This window comes from Myodes glareolus, chromosome 3, assembly GCF_982192425.1.
Source record: "Myodes glareolus chromosome 3, mMyoGla1.1, whole genome shotgun sequence".
NCBI classification, from domain to species: domain Eukaryota; kingdom Metazoa; phylum Chordata; class Mammalia; order Rodentia; family Cricetidae; genus Myodes; species Myodes glareolus.
The window spans coordinates 37,400,067-37,423,231 of NC_142028.1; the positions used below are offsets into that span (position 1 = coordinate 37,400,067).

Consider the following 23,165-nt stretch of genomic DNA (forward strand, 5'->3'; position numbering starts at 1 on the left):
GCTGTCGCATTCTCAGCTCTGCCCCAGAATCTGCTGCAGGGTTGCACACTGCCCAAGGGCATATGAAACGCTTGCTGGCTCAAGCAACACGCGAGCCTGTGGGTTAGATGCCCTCACCAGCACCATCGCCATTATCATTATTGCGGAAGGGGAAACTGAGGGTCAGGCTGGATCCAAAGCCCAGAGGCCCAAGCTCTGCTATGTTTAAGAAGTGGGAACTCAGAGACAGGGAAGAAACAGGCTGCATGGTTACCTCCATGCTCACTGGAGCAGACTGTCACATACTAGGTGGCCTTGAGCCAAGAATAGCTGCCTCTCTCACGGCTCTGAAGCCCCAAATCCAAAGTCGAGTGCTTGCCAGACCCTGCCCTACACCCAACAGGAGAGGTCATCCCTAATGTCTTTCAGAATCTGGTAACTCTGGGACCCTTGATTGTAGCTGTGTCCCTCCGATCTCTGTCCACCCTCTTACACGGCTGTCTCACGGCCTGAGTCAGTGTCACTCGTAAGGACACTTATCTCTGGACAGAGGGACACCTGGGTCATCATAGATGCTCTGGCCTTAGTCACATCTCTGGAGAGTGTTTTCCCAAGGCAGATAGACCACTGACCCAGGTCCTGGGAGTTGGGCTTGGATAATCATAGAATCCCCACCTTAAAATGGTCTGGCTAAGAATTTTTCAACCTTATGACTGGGTGACAGTGTACCCATCCAGCCATCCAGGGGGACACCTTCAGTCCATACTCAGTAAATTACATGAGATGTTCAACACTTAGTATGGAGGAGGCTTTGTGTGATATGTCTGTGCTAAGCTGCAGTGGCCTGGGCTGAGCTGAGCTATGATGTCAAGAGTCAGGTGTACAAAGTGTTCTTCAGCATGCATGTTCATGAGGATGGATACCACCATGAGTCTGTAAACATCCACGTTCCTAGGTTCCTCCATTCACTTAGCAGGGGGCTCCCACAGGACATGAATTGCTTGGAACGCTGGGCTCCTTAGGCCAAAAGCCTGGAAGGTTCCTGCCGTGTTTGCCTGCTCCCCACTTAGCTCCCAGTGATAGGCATGCTTCTCTCCTGGCCCCTGCCCAACTCGCCTGCCCTCTGTCCACAGGTTTGCCAGGCACTGCTCCTGACCTGGAAAAGAGGAAACAGATTTTTGGGCAAAACTTCATACCTCCAAAGAAGCCAAAAACCTTCCTGCAGCTGGTATGGGAAGCGCTGCAGGACGTGACGCTCATCATCCTGGAGATCGCAGCCATCATCTCCCTGGGACTGTCCTTCTACCACCCACCCGGAGAGAGCAACGAAGGTAGGGTGTCCCGGACACGCCTGAGGCACGCAGCATGCAGAAGGGTGCATGTATGTACAGTGCCCACAGCCCTCTACAGAGGGAGCGAGCTGGCTGGGACTCAGACCGCAGAGACCAATGCATGCCCAAGGTCCCAGTCAGCCCACCTGTGAGTGCAAGGCTAGACCAACAGTGGTGATAAGTACAGTGAGCATTTATTAGGCACCTCCAGTATTCCCAGCTTGAGCCTCCTTTAAACATAAGGGAACTGGGGTTTAGAAAAGGAGGTTGAGTTGCTCTGGGCCACCCAGTATCTAAGTTTGTGGTCTCTAAATATCAAACTATCATAGACTGTGGTTTATAAAGAGACATGTCTCTTTTTCTGGAGACTCCCGAGCCCAACTCGATGCAAGGCGGTGCATCTGGTGAGGGGCTTGAGCTGCACTGTAGCATAGCGGGGGCGGGGGGTTGCATGGTAAGACCAGGCATTCATGTTGCCTTAGCTATTTCCCTGCCCTGGGATGCCCTCCCCCATGACTTCATCTAATCCATGTTACCTCACCAAGGCCCCGTTCCCAAAAACCACCTATATGGGAGCCTGGAGGTTAATGTCTAGCATGGGACCACAGAGCACACCAAGAAGAAAGGCCTCGGGATGGCTGTGGAGCGTGTTCCAGCATACTACCAAGCTCCTTCCAAGGCCATTTCTTTCTGTCACTTGACCACGGGAGCAGAAGTCCGTTCTCTCCACCATATGGGCTCTGGGGATTGAATTCAGGTCATCAGGCTTGGCAGTAAGCACTGTATCCACTGCGCCATTTAAATGGCCCTGGCTTTCTTTCTTTTTTGTGTGATTTCTTTCCATAGAGGATAGGAGGAAAGGCAAATAAAAAGTCGGGAAGAAAAATGGTAGAAGCAAACGAATCAGTTATAATTGCTACTGTGATTCAGATTTAAGTTTGACCTGAGCTTCCCAGCAGCCAGGGCAGAAAGGGAAGATGGGTGATTTTCACAGGCCGAGCTATCAACAAGAAAGGGGATGAGGTTTCTGATAGTGGGTCCTGGGAGGGACATTCCCATAGGAGAGTGAGGGGGTGTTCTATGTACAGCCTTCCTTACTGTTTCAGCCAATATAGTAGCCTGCAGATGGTAAGGCTGACATACGTCCTGTTTCCAGAGCTACCCCAAATCAGGAGCTGTTGTGGCTGAAGCCATTGCCTCATCGTCACACAGTAACTCTGTAGACAGATACTATTCTTTCTTTCTTTGTTTTGAGATTATAATTGAATTATAGTTCTCCCTTCCTTTTCCTCCCTCCAAGCCCTCTCACATCCCCCTCCCATCTCTCCAAGTCTCCTTTTTTTCTGTTTTTTTATTGATTTTATTGAACTATACATTTTTCTCTGCTCCCCTCCCTGCTTCTCCCCTCCCCTTCAACCCTCCCACAAGGTCCCCATGCTCTCAATTTACTCAGGAGATCATGTCTTTTTCTACTTCCCATGTAGATTAGATCTATGTATCTAATTATTAGATCTCTTAGGGTCCTCTTGTGTAGGTTCTCTGGGATTGTGATTTGTAGGCTGGTTATCTTTGCTTTATGTTTAAAAACCACTTATGAATGAGTACATATGATAATTGTCTTTCTAGGTCTGGGTTACCTCACTCAATATGATGTTTTCTAGCTCCATCCAAGTCTCTTTTTAATCAATGGTATTGCATGCATATATGTATTTGTATATACCTATAACTCTCTAAATATATCCTATGGTGTCCATATAATATTATTTGCATGTTTTCAGGAGTGACCTTTGGCACTGGACAGCCAATTGGTGTGCTCTTCCCTGGGGAGGGCCAGCTGTCCCACCCAGTTTTACTCAGTTGTCTGTAGTTCTTTGTGAAGGTTGAGGGGTCTCGTAGGCTCTTTCTCTGAGTCATCCTTGCTCAGATCACGCTTGTGCAGTTGTGTTGATGAAACGTTATGGGTGTAGCTTCTGTTGTTATTTAGAGACACAATCCCACAGCAAAGCCCCTGACCCTCTGGCTCTTACCATCTTTCTGCCCTTTCTTCCTAAATGTTCCCTGACCCTTAGATGTGGGGATGTTTTCTAGATGACCCACCGGGACTGAGCTCCACAACTCTGCATTTTGATTGGTTGTGCTTTCTGTAATCGTCTCCGTCTGTTGCAAGGAGACGTTATCATTGGCGAGGGATGGAAAGTACACACATCAGGCTAGACCCGGGAGGAGCTAGATGCTATTCTTACAAGTCCCCGAGCCTGTGAAAGATGTGCCAAGGTCACCCACCAAGGGGCTGAAACTCTGTGGATCTGGAAAAAACATCTAGCTCCACAAAGAGGGCTGGGACTGAGTCACAGGCATCAGTGGCCTCCTGTGGCCCCGCTGAGCAAAGTGAGACGAGGACAGCTGGCAGAGGCCAGGACAGGACGGCAGAGCTCCTGGGGTGAGCCAAGGGAGACCCCGTGGCTCCAGACAGATGACTGCTGCCATGGACATCTCTGGGGTACACAATCCCAGAGCCCAGAGATCGTGGGTTGGTGCCTGGAGTGTGGCCCGAGTTGACCTGGTTCTGCCCCTGCCACACCTCATTGCTGCTGGTCCAACCACACTTTCAGTAGAAGGCAGCTGCCTATACTGTGTCCCACTAGCAAAGTAAAGGAGGCAGGGCAGGTTCCTCACATTCTAGTCCCCACGGAGAAGTGAAACCCTTCCCACCAGCTTGCTAAGCATCCTGCATGCAGCCCCAGACGGGAGTCCACCTGCTGCATTGTTCACCTGCCCTTATCTTGAGCATCCAAGAGCCGGCATTTCAGTTGGCAATTCTTTGTGTTGTTCTTTGTTTTTTGTTTTGTTTTTCGAAACAGGGTTACTCTGTAGCTTTGGAGCAAGTCCTGGAACTCACTCTGTAGACCAAGCTGGCCTCAAACTCACAGAGATCCGCCTGCCTCTGCCTCCCGAGTGCTGGGATTAAAGGCATGCACCACCACCGCCCTGCTTCAGCTAGCAATTCTTGTCTGGCTAGAGTGTGGTCTGTGTTCTACTGGACAAGTGGACATACTGGACTGGGAGGAGAGGAGAGGACAGTTCCATAGAACTGGCCACAGATACATGTGCTATAGCCCCAAACCAGGCCTTAAGCTGCCCTCAATGTAGACAAGCCAGTATGATAGACTCACACCTGGGCTTCATGTCAGTCAGGTGTCATGCAAGTAGAGGACTCTAGGAAATATGAGCTCAAATCCAGGTGTACCAAATCCTGGCAATGGATGGGCTCCTGAAGCCCTACCTTCTGGTCTGAAGAAGGGACACAGATCCTGGGACACAGGGCAGCAGGGTCCAAAGAAGGATCTGTGGGGCACTCAGGAAAAGGGGCAGAGTACCTGGCATATGCTAGGTGTTTGTTGGGAGCTCAGAGAGGCTGAGTCACTTACCTAGAGTTGCATAGCAAGGCCTGGACTTTGAATCTGGGTCTTTCTGAGTCTGGAATCTCAATGTGATATACTCATTTGACTCTAAGTGACCCAGTACTCTAATAATACCCTGCGCACACACACACACACACACACACACACACACACACACACACAGGCTCCAAAGAAGCACACAAGGGGAGACAGGTATCTCCTTTACAGAGCATGTGGCAAGAAGTGAGGGCAACCAAAATCCTATGAAATGAAGTATCAGGCTCTGGATTGAGTCCTCCCTCCCCACCCTCATGTCTCAGAGTGTATACAACTGTAGTATGAGGGCTGGCTTGTTGGGGTATCTGTCCCGCCCAGTACCCCACAGCCAGTAAATCCCATTAGGTCAGGCTACTTATTAGTCCTTGTAACTTATATTAATCCATTATCATTATCTATGTTAGCCACACAGCTCAGTACCTTTCTCAGTGTAACAGCTTGCATGCTGCCTCTTCGGTGGTCTGTGCAGGAGTGGCTGAGGGAGCTTCCTGCATCCCAGAATACTCCCAGTCTTTTTGCTCCACCCCTACTTCCTGTTTGGCTTTCCCGCCTATACTGCCTGCCTGGCCAATCAGCGTTTTATTAAAATATGATTGACAGAATACAGACAATTCTCCCACACCATTTCCCCCTTTTTTTTAAACAAAGGAAAATACCCATAGTCCATTTGTTGGGAATGTGGGTGTAGTATTTCAGGCTACTTCCTGCTGTTTGGGGGCGCTGGTGATCTTATGGGGACCTAAAGAAAATTTAGAGTTATCATCAAGTCCTGACTGGGGTATCCTGTGAGTCTTGATCATCTCAGGCAGCAGTCTTGAATCTATTCTGGATGTAGAACTCTGTCATCCGGGCTATCTGTTCCTACCAGGGATTTCTCGGGTGGTTGTCCTTTGTCAAACTGGATTTTTCTTAACTCAGAATGAATCCACAGTCTCTCATTTTCTGTGGAAACAAAAGCAAAATCTCTTCTCCAAAGTAACATACCTTTTGACTTCAGTTTTAAAGCCAAGGTATTTTCAAAATACCTATCTTGGATTAATTCAGCAGCATTTATAAGCAAATATCTTTTAGCAGCTGTTGCTCCTTGCTCAGCATTCAAACAATTTAAAGAGAGCATAATAGCATACAATATCAAGATTCTCCATATATTTTTTATCTTTACGTGGCTTTATTTTAACCTCTATTTCTCTTGTTTTTACTTTTACTTTTTGAGACAGTTTCTCTGTATACCTTTGTCCTGGAATAACTCTGTAGACCAGGCTGTCCTTGAACTCACAGAGATCCCTCTGTCTCTGCCTCCCCAGTGCTGGGTTCAAAGGTGTTTGCTACCACACCTTGAACTCACAGAGATCTGTCTGTCTCTGCCTCCCAGGCATTGGGATTAAAGGTGTGTGCTATAACACCTTGAACTCACAGAAATATGTCTGTCTATGCCTCTCAGGCATTGGGATTGAAGGTGTGTGCTACCACACCTTGAAGTCACAGAGGTCAATCTACCTCTACCCCTTGAAGTCACAGAGGTCAGTATGCCTCTGCCTCCCAGGCATTGGGATTAAAGGTGTGTACCACCACACTCTATTTCTCCCTTTCTTTCTTTTTTATTTTTAATGACTTTAACCTTTAGCCTGCATATATTTTTAACACACTGTAGACCATTAAGAGGTTTTCTTTGTCTTTGAATCTCTCTTTATTGAATATTTCTCTTTTTCTCACCACATGAGCCTTTAATTTGCTAAGCAATATGGTGAGCTGTGGCTTTGACGGCTAGATCCAGCCCATTCCTTAGCTTTCCAGCCTCATGGCAGAAGTATTACCAGAGACATTTTTATGTCACAGCTCTACAGTGTTTCAAGGTCCTTGCCAGCAAGCAAGCTGCAGCATTCTGCTCACAGACCACCACACTCAGTCGGACTGACTGCCTGAAAGAGTCAGAGTTTACCCTGGCAGGACAGCCCAGAAAGCTGGCATTTTAAAACAGCACAGCTTTTGTCCTGCTACAGCTGAAAACCAAAAAGCATGCGTTCAGCTTTTCATCAACACCGTTTAAGTGTTTCGTGGAAGGACCTCTTAATGAGCTACAAAGTTTTGCAGCTAAAGTTAAGTCAAGAAGCCTCTCTTAGATGAGAGCGCTTGCTTGCCTCTAGCAAGCAGAGCAGACCTGAGAAATTGCTGCTACCAAGAAAACATGCTTTACTCTATTCTTTCCCAAGCTTTCTCATGCTTTCTGCGGATTCAGTTATCCACGTGGGCGCCATAAGTAGTATGAGGGCCGGCTTGTTGGGGTATCTGTCCCGCCCAGTACCCCACATCCGGTAAATCCCAAGGAAAATCAATCACACAGAGATCTCTATAAGTTATAAAGCTGATTGGCCCATTAGGTCAGGCTACTTATTAGTCCTTGTAACTTATATTAATCCATTATCATTATCTATGTTAGCCACAGGGCTCAGTACCTTTCTCAGTGTGACAACTTACATGTTGCCTCTTTGGTGGTCTGTGCAGGAGTGGCTGAGGGAGCTTCCTGCATCCCAGAATACTCCTAGTCTCTTTGCTCCACCCCTACTTCCTGTCTGGCTTTCCCACCTATACTGTCTGCCTGGCCAATCAGCGTTTTATTAAAATATGATTGACAGAATACAGACAATTCTCCCACACCATACATCCATCCTCTGGCTCCTGCTGGAACCTTCTGTGGCTACTTCGTGTATTACTCTCCACCTTCAATATACTGGGTTTCTCTCTGGGCTTCTGATAACACCCAGCGTGACAGCTGCGTGAAGAGCTGTGAGACCATGTCACCTAGAGGGTCATGACAAGAGGTCCGGGCATGCTCAGTGCAGCTGCAGTGTCTCCTTGCTGATCATGTGTCGTCTGTGCTTGGTCACACGCCAGGAGACTGAGTTCTGTGACACTAAGAGCTGGCGGCATGAGAATTGTATCTCTAAGGCTCCCTGTTCTTTCCACCCTTGGGGTAGGGGATCGCATCTCTGGGGGGTGTTGTTCGTGGTGACACAGGACCACAGCCCTTAGTTCCCTCATCTCAGACGACTGGATTCCAACTGGTCCCTGCTCTGCTGCTATGTGTCATGTGCTCAAGGCTTGAGCCCGTAGGACCCCATGGCGGCCACTTCACAAGGAGGGTCCCCTTACCCTGAGACCCCTTGAGCAGGGGAACACCCATGATCACTCCATTCTGCTGATGAGAAAATTGAGACACTATGATGAAACCGCTACCTAGCAGTCTGTAGCTGAGATTTGAACTCGGGGAGGGGTGGCAGGGGCAGTTCTCAGTGGCACCAATATAATAGCTGTTACCTTCAAACAGTGGTCTGGTGGCACGGTTTTAAGTTACCGAGACAATTCAAAGCTTCCAAGGGGACAAACAGCCTTGAAAGCCCCTCAGGAGTTTACTGGCCTTTAGGGAGTTCTGATTCAGCTGGGGACCCGAGATCCTCCAGCGTCACTTGTTCCTGGCCATAGTCACCCCTTGCCTTCCCAGGCATTTCCTGACCTTCTTGTCTCATTGCTTCTGACCCCTGGGTTTCCAGAAGCTTCTGTTGGGGTTTCTTGAAACTTCTGTTCACTATTCTTTGCAATCCCACTGGATGCCCAGATGGTCAGGTGAGTCTTTGTCACTTGCCATGGGCTCAAAGGCTCAGAGACTCAGGGCACGACAAATCTGAGCTCAGATTCCAGGTCTGGATCACAAACAGATCTGCTGTGTGACTCTAGCTGCATCACTGCCCGTCTCTGAGCCTCTTTCCTTTCTTTGACCATCTGAAGGATGAGGATAGATGCTTGAGGCTTGCCCAGCACCCTGCCAGCCTAGACCCTGTGGAAAGCGCCCTTCTGAGTTGACCAACAGAGACGACCAGACACTACTCCTGGTATATAACCCATGAGGCAAACACCCAGCTCTCACCCAGGATGTGACCCCTGGCCACTCAGAGTCTTGTGTTCTGCATTCAGAAATGTCAGGTGCCTCTTGCTTTTGGGACCCCTGTGGGGAGCAAGGAGAGGTTGAGGAGTCCTAGGCTCTTCACAGCCTCATGTTGTAGGCCTTCAGTCTGAGCCTCCATGTTGAGCATATTGGTATTTGTTGGGGATAACCTGCTACATACTCAGTAGGCCCAAGAGTCGCCCCTTTCCTGTCCCAAAGCCCCAGGAGGTGTTGTCAGCAATGCCGCCTCCACTTCCATGGCATTGCATCAGGGTAGGCATGGTGAAATTAATCCCAGCACTCAGAAGTAGAGGCCGGAGGATCAGGATTCCAAGATCATCTCAGCTACATAGCCAGTTTGAGGCCAGCCTGGGCTACATGAAATCCTGACTCTGAGAAAACAGACTGAGAGAGAGTCATTCACTTGAGGTCTCACAGCCAGGACAAAGGTAGGACCAGTGTGGTTCAGATGGTGGCTTTGAAGTCATACTTCCTGGAGTGACATTCTTGCTTTCCATCGGCCAAGTTTGGGCAGTTAGTAGATCTCTCTGAGAAGCCTTAGCATCCCCATCAGTGAGAGGCACACAGCAGGGGCCTTATAAAGTGACTGGAAGGCACCCTTTGCCCAGAGCATAGCACACAGAGGAACAGCGAGGCCGTCATCTGAGTATCAGTGGTGACTTGGCGTAGCTGAGCTGTGTGGAAGCTCTTGTCTGGTGGCCTGGGGACCCACTGTGTCCTTGTCTCTCTACAGGATGTGCCACGGCCCAGGGTGGGGCAGAGGATGAAGGCGAGGCAGAAGCAGGCTGGATTGAGGGGGCCGCCATCCTGCTGTCGGTCATCTGCGTGGTCCTGGTCACGGCCTTCAATGACTGGAGTAAGGAGAAGCAGTTCCGGGGCCTGCAGAGCCGTATCGAGCAGGAGCAGAAATTCACCGTGGTCCGGGCCGGCCAGGTGGTCCAGATCCCTGTGGCTGAGATCGTGGTCGGGGACATCGCCCAGATCAAATATGGCAAGTCTTCCTTCCTGGCCATGATTCTAGAGCTGGAATCTGGGTAGAGGTAGGACAGGACAGGCGGATACAAAGAGCCTAACCCAGGGAATGGTGGGGGAAGAGGCCCTAAAGACTGATGTTGTGGCAAGATATATTCTGAGGCCCTGAGGAGCCCAGAGGAGACAAGTTCCCATCCAGTTAAATCAGAAAGGTCAGATTCATGACACACATGCCCCTTCACTCCAGCTTCTATCTATAGCAGACATGACTAATCAATCACTGCTCGTACTCTGAATACAGCCTCAGACAGCTTCCCAGCACGACATCACTAACAAAACCCATTTCCTATCCCTGAACTGACTTCAGAGAGATCTTTCTAGGCTGGCGGAAGTTAGCAAGAGTTGAAGTGGGTGGTGAGTATCCCAAGCCAGTCATATTGCTATCAGAAAGCGCACAGATGGGCTCCGGAGCGGGTTTGGAGAAGACATATCCCAGGTCCGTAGACACAGGCTGGGAGATTGGAGTGGCCCTCCTCACTCAGTCCTTGTGACTCTCTTGATTGGAATGTCTTCACCCCCCTCCACCGTGAAAGACCTCCTCCCAGCCATGAAAAGATTACAGGAAAACAAACCGCAGAGCACCCTGGGCTCAGGGACACATCAGGTCAAAGGATATACATTATGAAGAACATGCCTGCATGGGCCGGGGTGGCTCTGTGTCAGGCCCCAAGGATGTCACTTTGGCTGCCCATTGGCTTCCAGGTGCCACTGTGGTTCTGCGTGCTGGGGCACCTCCCCCTTGGGTGCCCCAGCTTCTCTGGCCACCTGACTTTACTGACCCCTACCCTTCTCCAATCAGGTGACCTCCTTCCTGCCGATGGCCTCTTCATCCAGGGCAATGACCTCAAGATCGATGAAAGCTCGCTCACAGGGGAGTCTGACCAGGTGCGCAAGTCTGTGGATAAGGACCCCATGCTGCTGTCAGGTGAGCTGCAACTCACAGTGCCCATGCGGCCAGTCCCCACCCACCATGGGGAGGCTGGTGTGGTCCCTGGCTCTAGGGTCGATGGCAGGATCAGCCCCCTGTGTGCAAACCACCCCTTTCCCAAGCAAGCCCACATTATGCCTGCCATACAGAGCCACGGCCTGGCCTGGAAACTCCCACAGCAAACATCAGAGTGTCTCACCCCTGCAAGACGCTTCTAGTGTCTTGTCAAGTTTCTAGTGGCTTGGTTTCCTGTAAAGTAACAGTCTTTCTGGATACCCACTATGCACCAGGCCCCATGATGCGGGGGGAGGGGCATGAGAGGAAGCCAGCCTTGCCATTCCTGGGCAAGAGCTCACAGGGCAGGAAGGAAAGCAGATACCAACACCCAGAGGCAGGACCACACTGAGGTGTGGGATAGCAGGATGTAGATGCTTGGATTCTGGACCATAGTCAGGAATTGGGACGTTATTCTGAGTAGAATGGGATGGCCTAGATGGAGTTGCTTTATGACATTGGCAATTTTTTAAGTTTTTCTGGCTACCATGGGGGCAAGAGATGGGCTGGGGAGGCCGTGTGGGCAGAACACCTCCATAAAACCCTTCCCTGCAGAGACAACCAAGAGGCCTCATTGCATGGCCATGTTAACTCCACAATAGAGATACAAAATGATATACAAAAGCCAAGAAGGGAGCAGAGAGGTCAGGGGGTAGCGTATTGAGCTGGGATTTAGAGGGCAATTCCGAGCTTGTTTGGTCCGTTTCCCTCCAGATGGGTGGGATACCCTGGCAATACAAAACGGAAGATCCACGAATCTTTCAGGTAATAGAAAGGCTTAAGTATTATTTTATCTAAAATTTATTCACTGCTTGTCTTAGTCAGGGTTACTATTGCTGTGATGTAACACCATGAGCAAAAGCAATCTGGGGAGGGGAGGGTTTACTTCACTCATAGTTCCATGGAACAGTTCATCAACAAAAGCAGTTGGGAACTCAAACAGGGCAGGAACCTGGAGAGGCCACGGAGGGGTGCTGCTTACTGGCTTGCTCCCTGTGGCTTGTTCAGCCTGCTTTCTTACAGAACCCAGGACCACCACCACCCCAGGGACAGCCCCACCCACAACAGGCTAATTAACACCATCAACACTAGTTAAGAAAATACCTTAAAGCTGGATCTCATGGAGGCATTTTTTTCTCTATTAGCATGCCCTCCTCTCAGATGATTCTAGCCTGTGTCAAGCTGACATGAAGTTAGACAACACATTCCTATACCTATTTTGCTTTGTAGACCAGGCTGGCCTCATCCCCTATATTTATTAAGCACCTACTGTTTGCCGATGACTAACAGGACAGACAAGGTCTGTGCTGGCTTGGGTTGGAATTTAGAATTTGGTGAGGGCAGCAGTCAAGGAAAGGACACACAAGCAAATAGTAAGGTAAACTCCAGGACAATAAACCCATCAAAGACACAAGATTGCAGTGAGAAGGGGCTCTGAGACGGGAAAGAATCTCAGCAGGTCAGAGAATGCCTGGCTCAGGAAGTTACATTAGAACTAAAGTCAAAACTTTGAGAAATGCACTTCTGGCAGAAAAGCAGCAAGTGCAAAGGCTCTGGGGTCCAAGTAAGGGATCATGGAAGGTCTCCAGTGCTGTCTGGGAACACAGGACCATGTGACAGATCTGGAGATGGCTCCAGCCCCATCAGCCCTGGCTCTGGCCTCTGAGCTGCAGGAGTTGGCAGGCAGGTAGCCATCCTTGGGGAAAGTGTGCGGCGGTTTCTATGGTAGATGGTAGAGTCCATGGTAGATGGTGACAATCTCCAGATAGCATGGAGAAAGGTAGGAGGGAGGATGCTGGCAGGAGCCTGACGGAGACAGCATTCAGAGTCACTGGCTAACAGTGTTGAAAAGCAACCAGGGAGGACTCCAGGACAGAGAGAGATTCCAGAATAACAGAGATGCTTGGAAATCTGGCTGCGCTGGTTTAGGGTGAATCACGGGGTCTCAGGTCCCTCACAGAGGCACAGGGTCCAGAGGGAAACGGGGTACTGGAGGTGAAGGCAAAGCCTGGAAGCTGTTCCAAGGAAGAGGCAGGAGGAGGAGTCTGGGGAGCACAACCAGGGCTTCTGCGGCTTTTGTCCCTTCCTTCTCTCAAGAAGAAGGGAAGAGCTGGGAACATCTGAAGGACCAGAAGTACTGGAAGCCAGAAGAGAAAGGAGGCCTGAGGTCCTTGGAGATGAGCTAGGGAACACACCCCAGATGGGCTAGGATGGAGTTAGTGACAGTGAGGATGCTCTGTGTCTCACCAGAAGTCGAGAAGGTCCTTGAAGCCTGGGTTGGTCATCAAGTCAGGAGTAGGTGGCATGTGAGGACCAAGACAAGCAAGGGAGATCTACAGAGGCCACCATGGGTCTGCAGGGCTATAAGGAGCCAGAGGAGTGGATTTGCTTTGCCCTTCAGATATCAAGGTCCAGGGAACATCCTTGAAGACATGCTGTAGAAGATGGCTGGGCCAGACATGTCCATAAGGTTGTGCTCACCTTGTGGGACTGATGGGCTGGTGGGAGGCTCCAGAAAACACACCTCTCAACTTGAAAGGCCCTGTTCATAGGAAGGGTAGAAAAGGGGGAGTTAGAGTTGAGATCCACAAAGACAGACCCCAGCACATACTACCTAGGAGAATGAGGAAGGAGTCAGACATACACAGAAGGCCAGCTGGGCAGCGGGAGGAGGGGTGGCAGAGCGTGGACAGGTGTGGACAACAGCAGGGAACAGAACAAACGCAAAGAATAAATAGATAGTAGATTCTCGTTCCTGACTACATGAGCAGAGCGTGGATGGGTCAGGGTGGCCTGCTGGGAGGGCACGCCATGTGATGCTCTCAGCTCTAAGAGTTGCAGCTTCATCCACCCTCCACCCCCTGGATCTCACTTCAGACCCACGGGATTTGTTCTTTCCCACCATTGAGGACAGATGGAGCCTCCTCCTGTCTTGCTTCCTCTTTGCCTGGTAGCATCTGCTCAGGACCCACCTCACTAGGAAGGTACCCATGACCACAAGTGCCCTCCACAGCCACTCCTGTTAGCACACTGGGTACTACTTTGATGAGGTTTTTTGGTTTTGGTTTGGTTTGGTTTCCTAAGATAAGATTTCTCTGTAGCTTTGGAACCCATCCTGGAACTAGCTCTTGTAGACCAGGCTGGCCTCGAACTCACCGAGATCCGCCTGCCTCTGCCTCCCAAGTGCTGGGATTAAAGGCGTGCGCCGCCACTACTCAGCTCCGATGGGTTTTGCACTGTGCAAACAGTCAAAATGCAGAGCACCGGAAAAAAAAGGGAGGGCAGGTGGTGGCGGCGCACGCCTTTAATTCCCACAACTTGGGAGGTAGAGGCAGGTGGATCCCTGTAAGTTTGAAACCAGCCTGGTCTACATACAGAGCAAGTTGCAGTACAGCTAGGGCTACACAGAGAAACCCTGTCTCAGAAACCAAATAAATAGTGAAAGAAAGGACAGAACTGACAGTGTTCCCACCAGACCAAATCTAACTGGTCTCTTACCGAAGGGCCCACCCACAGACAGACTTCTGAGCCAGTTCTTCTTCAGCCAACCAAGTCCAGGTGGGGAACTCTGAGCCCGAGGCCACCGCCACCGGGGGCTGTGCCCAGCTTCAGCCCTGAACCCAGCAGCTGTGAGGGCTCAGACATGCTACTGGCTTCTCTGAGCCTCAGTTTACCTGTAAGACTCACAAAGTGTCAATGGTGACGCAAAGAGAGAACCACTGGGACAGGGTCAGTAGACTACCCTGAGGACCCCTGTGGACATTCTTCCTTATGGTGGAGACAAGGCGGGGTTCTAATTCTCTTTGATTGGGAGCCCCAGACAATCTCTACCTTTTCCCTGAGCTTCTGTTTGCTCATGTGTAAAATGGGTTGGTTGCCTCAGTTCCTAGGAATAAGTGGAAGCAAGGAAATTTCCTTCATCTCCATATGCTGCCCGGCCCCTTCCTCCTCTCAGAACTGCCCCTCCTCCACTCACCCAGAGGCACTGGTTTTAGTGTATTCGTGGATCTCCCCCAAATCCCTTAGGAGCTTGGATCCACATTTGGGGGTGCATTGGTGGTCTGTTGTGGGAATCACAGGTCTGAGCTCATTTTCAGGCCACAGCAAAGGTGAGGGAAGAGAGAGAAAGTGAGTTCTGGCTTAGCCTTCACCAAACCCCAAGTTCATCCCCAGAACCAGAGGAAGAACCTGGAGAGAGCTCATATTCATAAGCAGCAGACTAGGTTGTGGGCATCCACACGCCTGCCCCCCAGGATGGTTAGGGGGACAGGCCCCAAACTGTGACACATTGGAACAGGAAGAGAGAAGGGCTGAGAAATCCAGGGCTGCAGGGGTCCCAGACACCAGAGTGAGGCAGTAGCTACTCTATCGCCACCTGGAGAGGCACCAACACGGTGTTCTTCTAGCAATCCCCGCTCCCCACCCCGCACAGCAGCTGGAAATCTGGCCTTTAACAGACCAAACCATCTTCCAATGTTTACACATTAGCCAGAAATGCCAGTATTTCACCAGTCCCTGAGAGGCGGGTGACATTCGATAGACCCCGGAATATGAATACTGGCCTGGTTTGGCTTAACCTCAAGGCCACATCTCGAGCTCCCGGAAAGGCTTCGCCTGCCCAGGATTAGTATTGGCCAGAGGGCAGAGGGCAAGGAGCACAGCACAGAAGGCTGGTATCTGATCCGGGGTTTCTGATTGCATTACTAGGGCCTCAAGGAGCCAGGCAAGCCCTTAGAACAGTGGTTCTCATCCTGTGGGTCTCGATCCCTCTGGGTATCTAATGACCCCTTCACTGGGGCCGCATATCGTATATTTATATTACAATTCATAACAGCAGCAAAATTATAGTTATAAATTAGCAATGAAATAATATGGTTGGGGGTCACCACACATGAGGAACTGTATTAAAGGGTTGCAGCATTAGGAAAGGCAAAAACCACTGATTTGGGAGCTGAACTGGGGGACATTGTCAGACTGCCATTTGGAGATTGGGGCTGTGTTCCCCAAAGCCCCTGCTTTTATCCAGCGGTAGGCCTGAGGGGTTTCTCGGATCTGGTGAGCTCTTTGTCCTGTCCCCCTCTCTGTCCCCTGTCTGCCTACACAGGTTACAGGAGCTGCCAGCCCCGGGTAGTGATAGGCATGATTAGTTTAGAAGGTGATTCGAGGCCTGCTTATCTTGGGTGGAAATTGGCCCCCACGTCTTTTTCCATCCCTCCTCTGCTAGGCAGGTGGAAAACAGCTTCCTGTGGCCTCTAGACCAAGGACCAATACAGTCATCTCTCCGCCAGCCTGCTCTCAACTAGATTTTACAGCTAGCTGTGAGGGCCTTTTCCCTGGGGCAAAGTGAGCTGTGTCCAAGATCCTAGGCTGTAAGAAAGGAGTTTAAAGTCTGGCACTGCTCTTCCACTCTGTGGGGCCTGGGACAGTCTACCTCACCCTTCTGGCCTCAGCTCCCGTGGTGTGAGAGCTGAGATTACTGTTTGTAGGGTGGGGTGTGGCACAGTGCCAGCACACAGTAGGTGTGCCGAATATTTCCTTTGTGTCTATAGTAAGTGCTCCAAAGCCTTCCTGGGGCTTCAGTTTCCTCACCTGTCTGGCAAGACAGTCAGTCCTCTCCTCCCAGCACATGGTACCCAGAGCTCTGAGTGGCAGGTCAGCTTAACCCTGCTGGACAGTCTCATCGAGCAGGCATGGCTTCTGCCTGCGCCAGAGCAGAGGGCACTTCTCTGGATAGACTGGTTGGCGAGCATGGCTCTGTCTGCTTCCCAGGCAGCCAATGTCAGATTCAATGGCATCTAGCACCGTCCTGTCACGCAGACATCTCAACCTCCAGGGACTGCCCATGTTCCCCAGCCGAGGCTGTCTGATCTCATGAAACCCCAGCTTCTCAGACGCTCGCTGGCAGAGTCACCCTCAGAGACACAGCAGCTTCAAAGCCAGCCTGAGATACATGAAAACCTGTCTCAATAAATGACTGAGAAAGGCATTCTGAGGTAGAGCACTAGCCCCACATATACAAGGCCTGAATTTCATCCCTGTTGCCTCAAATACTAACTGTGACCGCAATAGCAATAGTAGTCACCTTCGAGGAAAAGGACCTGAAATTTCCTTGTTAACACAGATGCCCCAGAGAGTTTGATGTCACCGTATACTTACCTCCTCGGTATAAAATTTGGAAGGTCATAAAATATAATGCACAGGATGGCTTACAGAAACCAGTTGTGTTGAAATAAAGTAGTTTTAAAGTATGTAGCACAGTAATGTCTGTGTTTCTAGATTAGCACTCAAAACAAGACCCAGGAGGAAGATAAACTACTGGTCCACTGTCAGAGGGATGATAGTCAATATCCACCACAGCTGTAAGTCACATGGAGAAAATCTGGTGTCTTTACAGTGCATCTACAGCTGTGTGTGATGTTATTGGTGATGGGGCCCACTCATCCTGTACATTCACAATGGGGGAAAACACTGAATTTCACTCTGAGGTCTGTGGAAACATATATATGAGGTTTCCCATCTCAGTTCACAGACTCCTGAATTCTCACTAGGAGGGGAGGTGAGCCAGTTCTCACCAGTCCTCTCTGGGTCTTAGTTCCCATTTCTTCCTGGTTGCAGAATATGGTCTGATTCTAAATACTATGCATATAATGGTGGGAGAAGAAGTGAGAGATAGAGATACGCAGAGGTGACACTCCAAGCTAGAAAAGGAGGTGCTGGGCCTGGATCTTCTGTAGACCAGAGAACTGAGAAGCAACAGCAATCTTATAATACTGTCCCAAGTCCATCTCAGCCTCCCCTGAGGCATTACCATCTGAAAAGGCCCCACCATGCCCATGATGTGGCCCCCAACTGAAGGTGCCACCCCATGATCTCAGTGGACAAGGTACTAGAAGCTGATGGACACTTGTTCCCTCTGTTCATTTGGGGAGGAGGCTTTGCCATGTGATAGTAATGGGATTATACCTTCCCCAGGGACCCATGTGATGGAGGGCTCAGGACGGATGGTAGTGACCGCTGTGGGGGTGAACTCTCAGACTGGCATCATATTTACCCTGCTGGGGGCTGGAGGTGAAGAGGAAGAAAAGAAAGACAAAAAAGGTAAGCTTTCTCCCCCCTCACTCACACACTCTGAAAACTAGGGAAGGAGCTTTTAAAGCCACATATTTCATTTACCTGTTCACTCCACAATATAGAGTGCCTGCTACACCATGCCCTGTGCCAACAGTCACCTCCTTTGTTCTCAGGGCCTGTTGGATTGGGCGGGTCATGTCTGTTCCATCTGCCTCAGTTTCTGTCTTGTCCAGTCATGTCACAAAGGCCTCCCCTTCCCTTCTAGGCCAGTCTCAGGATGCTGGAAATGTCATTCAAACTCCAGACTTCAGCAGTAGAGGCAGCCAGCAGGAGCTGGCTTCCCATCACTTCAGTACTGAACAGAAGTTCTTACCCAGAAATGTTCCTTCTGACATTGGTCAATTATGCCAGCAGGGCTGTAAATCCATCCAGCATAGGCAAGTGCCAGGCATGGGCAGGCACTTGGAAAGGTGGTTGAAATCCAGTTCCATGCTTTCTGCTCTGATTCCCCAGGAGCTGACACAATGTCCAAGTCCTGGTTCCACTGTTCCTTTCAAAGTAACAGTCCTTATCACCTGCTGCCCCTCATTGAGGTGCAGTGTGTAGCCATCTGAGATACAAATACCTTCCAGATCAGAAAAGAGATGCTCACACAAAAAGGCCTGAACCCAAATCCCAGAACAGCCAACGCCTTACCTGGTATCTACACTCAGTCTCAGGAATGGTCCCTTTTCAGAATGTCAGTCTTTTATCTCCTTCCCTAAGCTCTAGAGCAGCACCCACACCTTCAGACCTTTGGGAGATTGGGGAAGGTCGATAAGTGGGCAGGTGGCCCTTCCCAACCAAGTTCAGGCAGGCATGCTACCTACAGAGGCCACTGGAACACAAAACAGGCATCAGGGCTGAAGGCAGCTGGTAACTGAGTGAAGAACTCCTTCCCAGTGTGTCCCCTGAGGTCACAATCGTCCCTTCAACACCCAGCATGAACAGTGAAGCCGAACTGTTATCTGGGAAACCAAGAGACTGGAGAGAGCAAAGTGAGGTTGAATTAAATGGAACAAAGACCTGGCTGAGAGTCCCAGCAGGTATTGGGACAGGGTCTCATGGATGAGTGAGGACCTGTAACCAGGATGAATAGACTGAGCGCAGTAGGGCTCCCTAAGAAGTTGGTGAAATACAGTAGTTTGTACCTGTGTTCCAATCTCCGTGGGCCTGGCTGGGAACAGACACCCAAAAGTTCCTGCAGGCCAGCCCTACATCTGACAATACTGGGAGGAAATCAGGCCTCAGTGGCCCCTTGGGTACCATTCGGGGTCCAAATCAGCATAGAAAGAGGCAGAAGAATCCGTTCTGTGTAGAGAGTCAAGGTGGAGTGTGGCTTGTAGCTAAAGAATCAGAACTGAGCCCTTGTCTTCCCATCCCATCATGTCAGCCTGAGACACAGCTCAGAGTCCAGAATGGTCTCGCGTGTGTAGGTGTGTGTGTGTGTGTGCATGCATGTGTGTATGTGCACCAGTGTGCATGAACGTGCGCATGCATACCCGTGTGTGTGCATGTGTGTATGTGTGCATGTGTGTGTGCACGCATGCACACCCATGTGTATGTCTCTGTGTGTGTGCGCGCGCACGCGCGCGTGTGTGTATGATGGTGGTCTGGTGAGGCGTGGTGTACACATGAGGCTGTATGTGCTTCTCCTTCATTAACATGTCTCAAAAATCATCACACAGGTGTGAAGAAGGGGGATGGCCTTCAGCTACCAGGTACAGTAAGACAACCCTCAGGGAAGATGGGCTTTAGGAATAGCTGCAACTGTGGGCCCCTGGGCCTTGCCCCTATATTAGTAGCACATAGTTGGAGGAGACCCCGTGCCTACTGAGGGTTATCCCCTCTGGACATTGTTGTGATCTTCTGTATGCCAGCCCAGCAGGGCCTGAGGCCAAGTGGTCCCAGCGAAGCCTCACATACTAGCATGCAGTACTCTTCTTGCCATCACAGCACCACTGCCCCCACCAGCTCAGCTCCTGTCCCCAAGCACACACTATGCCCACCTCACCCATCAGGGTCCTTTCCTCTTGCTTCCCATATAACCGTATCCCCACCCCAAGAAAGAACTTCATAGGGGTGAACTTAGTGGTCGCCTACCATTGTTAATTTCTTAGTTAAGATCTCCCTGATTTAAAAGGAAACATCTAGAAGCCCTTCTCTGGTGTGATATCTCACATGGGAGTTACTCCCATACTCTTCAGTGAGCTGGCCAGGGGAGAAGGTAATGGTGGTCAGTGGCCTGATCCTAAGTCATCACCATTGACAGCAATCCTTCAGGGACAAAAACGATGGTGGTTACAGGGAAAGACTTATAAGTGTTCAGCCACACAACACCACTCACTTAGCAGTTTGAATTGACCCTGGTCATGGGTCCCTGGACAGAACTTCCATGGAGTTCCCACCTGACCAGCTGAACCAACACAGTCCATAGAAGTGCCATCACAGCCAGGCACTTAGAGCACACCTTTAATCCCAACACTTGGGAGGCGGAGGCAGGCAGATCCCTGTGAGTTCAAGGCCAGCAGAGTCTACCAAGCCAGCTCCAGGCCAACCAGAAATGCATGATGAGACCCTGTCTCAAGATAAAATTAATAATGTGCCATCCCACCTGAGCACCTGACTCCACTCCATACTGTCCTTCACAGACCCTCTGTGCGCCCTGGTGACATCTCCATGGGAACCCACCCGCCCCAGTGACATCTCCATGGGAACCCACCCACCATGGTGGCATCTCTATGGGAGCATTTCACCTCCTTCCCCAATTTGAGTTCCTCACTTTCCCATAGAGTTGTTTTGTTTTGCTTTTGTTTTTTTTCTTAAGAATAAGTCGTGTGATTATCCCCAATAGATTCATGTCTCTGTCGTCGCCTTCTCCATTGTGACATTGCATTTTCCATCCCTCCCACCCCACAGCGGTCGACGGCGCAGCACCTGCAAACGCTGCAGGTAGCGCAAATGCCAGCCTAGTCAATGGTACGTCTCCACAGCGAGCTCTCGGGCTGGGTTTCTGGGTTTCTTCTTCTCTGCCCTCTACTCAAGGCTTTCCCTATCCTGGGTCCCACAGACCTCTGACACGCATGGCCACCCCAGAACATTCTCCCTCCCATAAAAGCAGAGCCATGACCCAAAAAGTCAACTCCATGAGAAGCAACACCCAGGATAGCCCACCCCTAAGCACAGTTCTGCCTCTGGTTTTGGAAAGGTGACCTGGGATCAGGAACTAAACAGAAGCCAGCATCTGGGTTCCTAGCAAAGGCTCCAAGCCTCCTCTAAAATTCCCCAGAGGTGGAGACTTGGGCTAGAGTTCAATCCTCTAACCCTGCTCATAGCATGGCTGGGCCACAGGTAGACATTTCTCTCTCAGTCTCTTTCTCTTCTCTCTTGCCAAGCCAGGAGGTATCAAGGCTTGTGGGGCTTGGACCTCATCTGCCCCTCTAGTGTGAACTGGTGTGTCTCACTGGTGCCTGGACTGGAGTATCTATGGGTCTCTATACTCTTATTTCGCCAGAGTGGCTGGTTGGGGTGGCTGCCTGTGTCCCCAGGTCTTCATCCTCTCCTCACACGCAGGCATTATTATAATCACTTGCTCCAGGGGTCTCCACTGTCCATCATCCTCAGATACCACCCCTGTCCTCACTAGGTCCCATGACAGCCACCCAGGCTGCACCTGGATGCTCAGGGGCATTAGGGTTCGGCTGTCAGAATACTGCCAGAGAAGCCGAGGCAAGGGACTAAAGCATCAGTGAGTGCTGGACATGTTTCTTATCCAGTATGTGGCTCGCGCCCCCCACCCCTCCTGCAGAGACCCTGTCTCACCCTGCCCTCCCACCCTACACCTCTCACCAACCCACCTGCCCTCAAAGTGCCCCGCAGACCCACCTGGGAGATGTCAGGGGCTGCACAAGGCACCTCTGCAAACAGTTGCTAATTCTAGTGTGGGTCTATTTCAAGCCCAGGAGGAGGAAGGGAGACAGCTGGGGCTGTGGGTGGTGTCAAGCCACAGGGAGAGGTGGCTGAGAGGTGACAGAAAGAGCTGGCATGGGCAAACCCACAGCTGAGGGAGAAGGAAGTGAGAACCCACTTTCCCTAGCTGACGAGCCTACAGGTATCATCCTCATCAGTCAGTTCCGAAAGAAACGGGGGGTCCCCCTTGCAGGCTACAGCCAGGGAGAGACAAGGAGCTTCAGTTTCTAGACCAACACTGTTACTAGTTTCACGTTCTCCATCTCTTTCATCCTCGTGAGGGCCCCGTGACACAGGTTTCATTGTCCAAATATGAAAGGTGAAGAAAATGAGACTCAAGGCGCTCAAGACATTAGCCTTGGGACTGGAGAGAAGGTTCAGCAGTTATGAGCACAGGCTGCTCTTCCGGAAGACCCTGGTTCAATCCCTAGCGCTCACATGGCAGCTGACAACTGTCTGTAACTCCAGTGCCAGGGGATCTGACATCTTCACACCAATGCACAAAAAATAAAGTTAAATAAAGAAAAGACACTAACCCAATCCTAGCATGCTGGCACACACCTTTAATCCCAATACTTGGGAGGTAGAGGCAGGTGGATTTCTGTGAGCCCGAGGCCAGCCTGGTCTATATAGTGAGTCCCAGAACAGCCAAGGCTACATAGAAAGACTCCATCTCAGCTGCTCACACTGCCTGTAGCTCTAGTTTCAAAGGATTTGACTCCCTCTTCTGCCCTCCACAGGCACCGGGCATACTCATGGTACACATGACATACACAGACATGTATGCAGGCAAAACACTTGCATATATAAAATAAAATTTAAAAAAAAATAAAAAGAGTCAGACGGTGGTGGTGCACACCCTTATGGGAGGTATCACGGTCTGTTTTGTTTTCCTTTTCCTTTTACACTCATGCGCATCTCCCTGTCAATCAAAACAGATGACGGATCCCCGTAACTTCTTGGCCTCTTCGCAGTACACGGCGGGTGCTTTTTCTAAACATCCCTTTGGTTACCGTGAGCCCATTTCACAGAGAAGGGAAGAGAAGTGACCTTTCCAAGGTCTCCTGGCCTGTAACCTGTCCCTACCAAAGCCCGTTTATAGTCACATGTCCAGGGATCTTCCAGGTTCAATATGGGGCCATCTAGAATTTATGCAAGGCAGAGTCTCTGAGACTCCACTTACCCCCTACCCTGGGTCCCCTCTCTCATCCTCGGGCCCATCTTCCAGGTCCCTAGTGGTGACAGAACTGACTGGCTGCAATACAATGCAGGGCCAGGTGGGTGCCAGTTTAATAAGAGTCTCAAATAAGTCCCTTGCTTCTAACAAACCAGGCCATCTGCAG

The 23,165-nt window shown here is 50.5% G+C and overlaps 1 protein-coding gene across 9 annotated transcripts in view; it reads left to right on the forward strand.

Annotated features, from left to right (window-relative positions):
* Atp2b2 (ATPase plasma membrane Ca2+ transporting 2) overlaps positions 1–23,165 on the forward strand; it is a 314,666-nt gene that overhangs the window by 231,604 nt on the left and 59,897 nt on the right. For 5 of the 9 annotated variants that reach the window (XM_087904426.1, XM_087904421.1, XM_087904419.1 and 2 more), the window contains 6 exons: positions 1,113–1,310; positions 9,463–9,720; positions 10,561–10,686; positions 17,716–17,841; positions 19,542–19,574; positions 20,773–20,832. In XM_087904426.1, coding sequence (XP_087760552.1) covers positions 1,113–1,310; positions 9,463–9,720; positions 10,561–10,686; positions 17,716–17,841; positions 19,542–19,574; positions 20,773–20,832 — 801 coding nt within the window. The remainder of the gene's footprint in view (positions 1–1,112; positions 1,311–9,462; positions 9,721–10,560; positions 10,687–17,715; positions 17,842–19,541; positions 19,575–20,772; positions 20,833–23,165) is intronic. The other 4 variants (XM_087904420.1, XM_087904424.1, XM_087904425.1 and 1 more) reach the window with 1 other exon arrangement.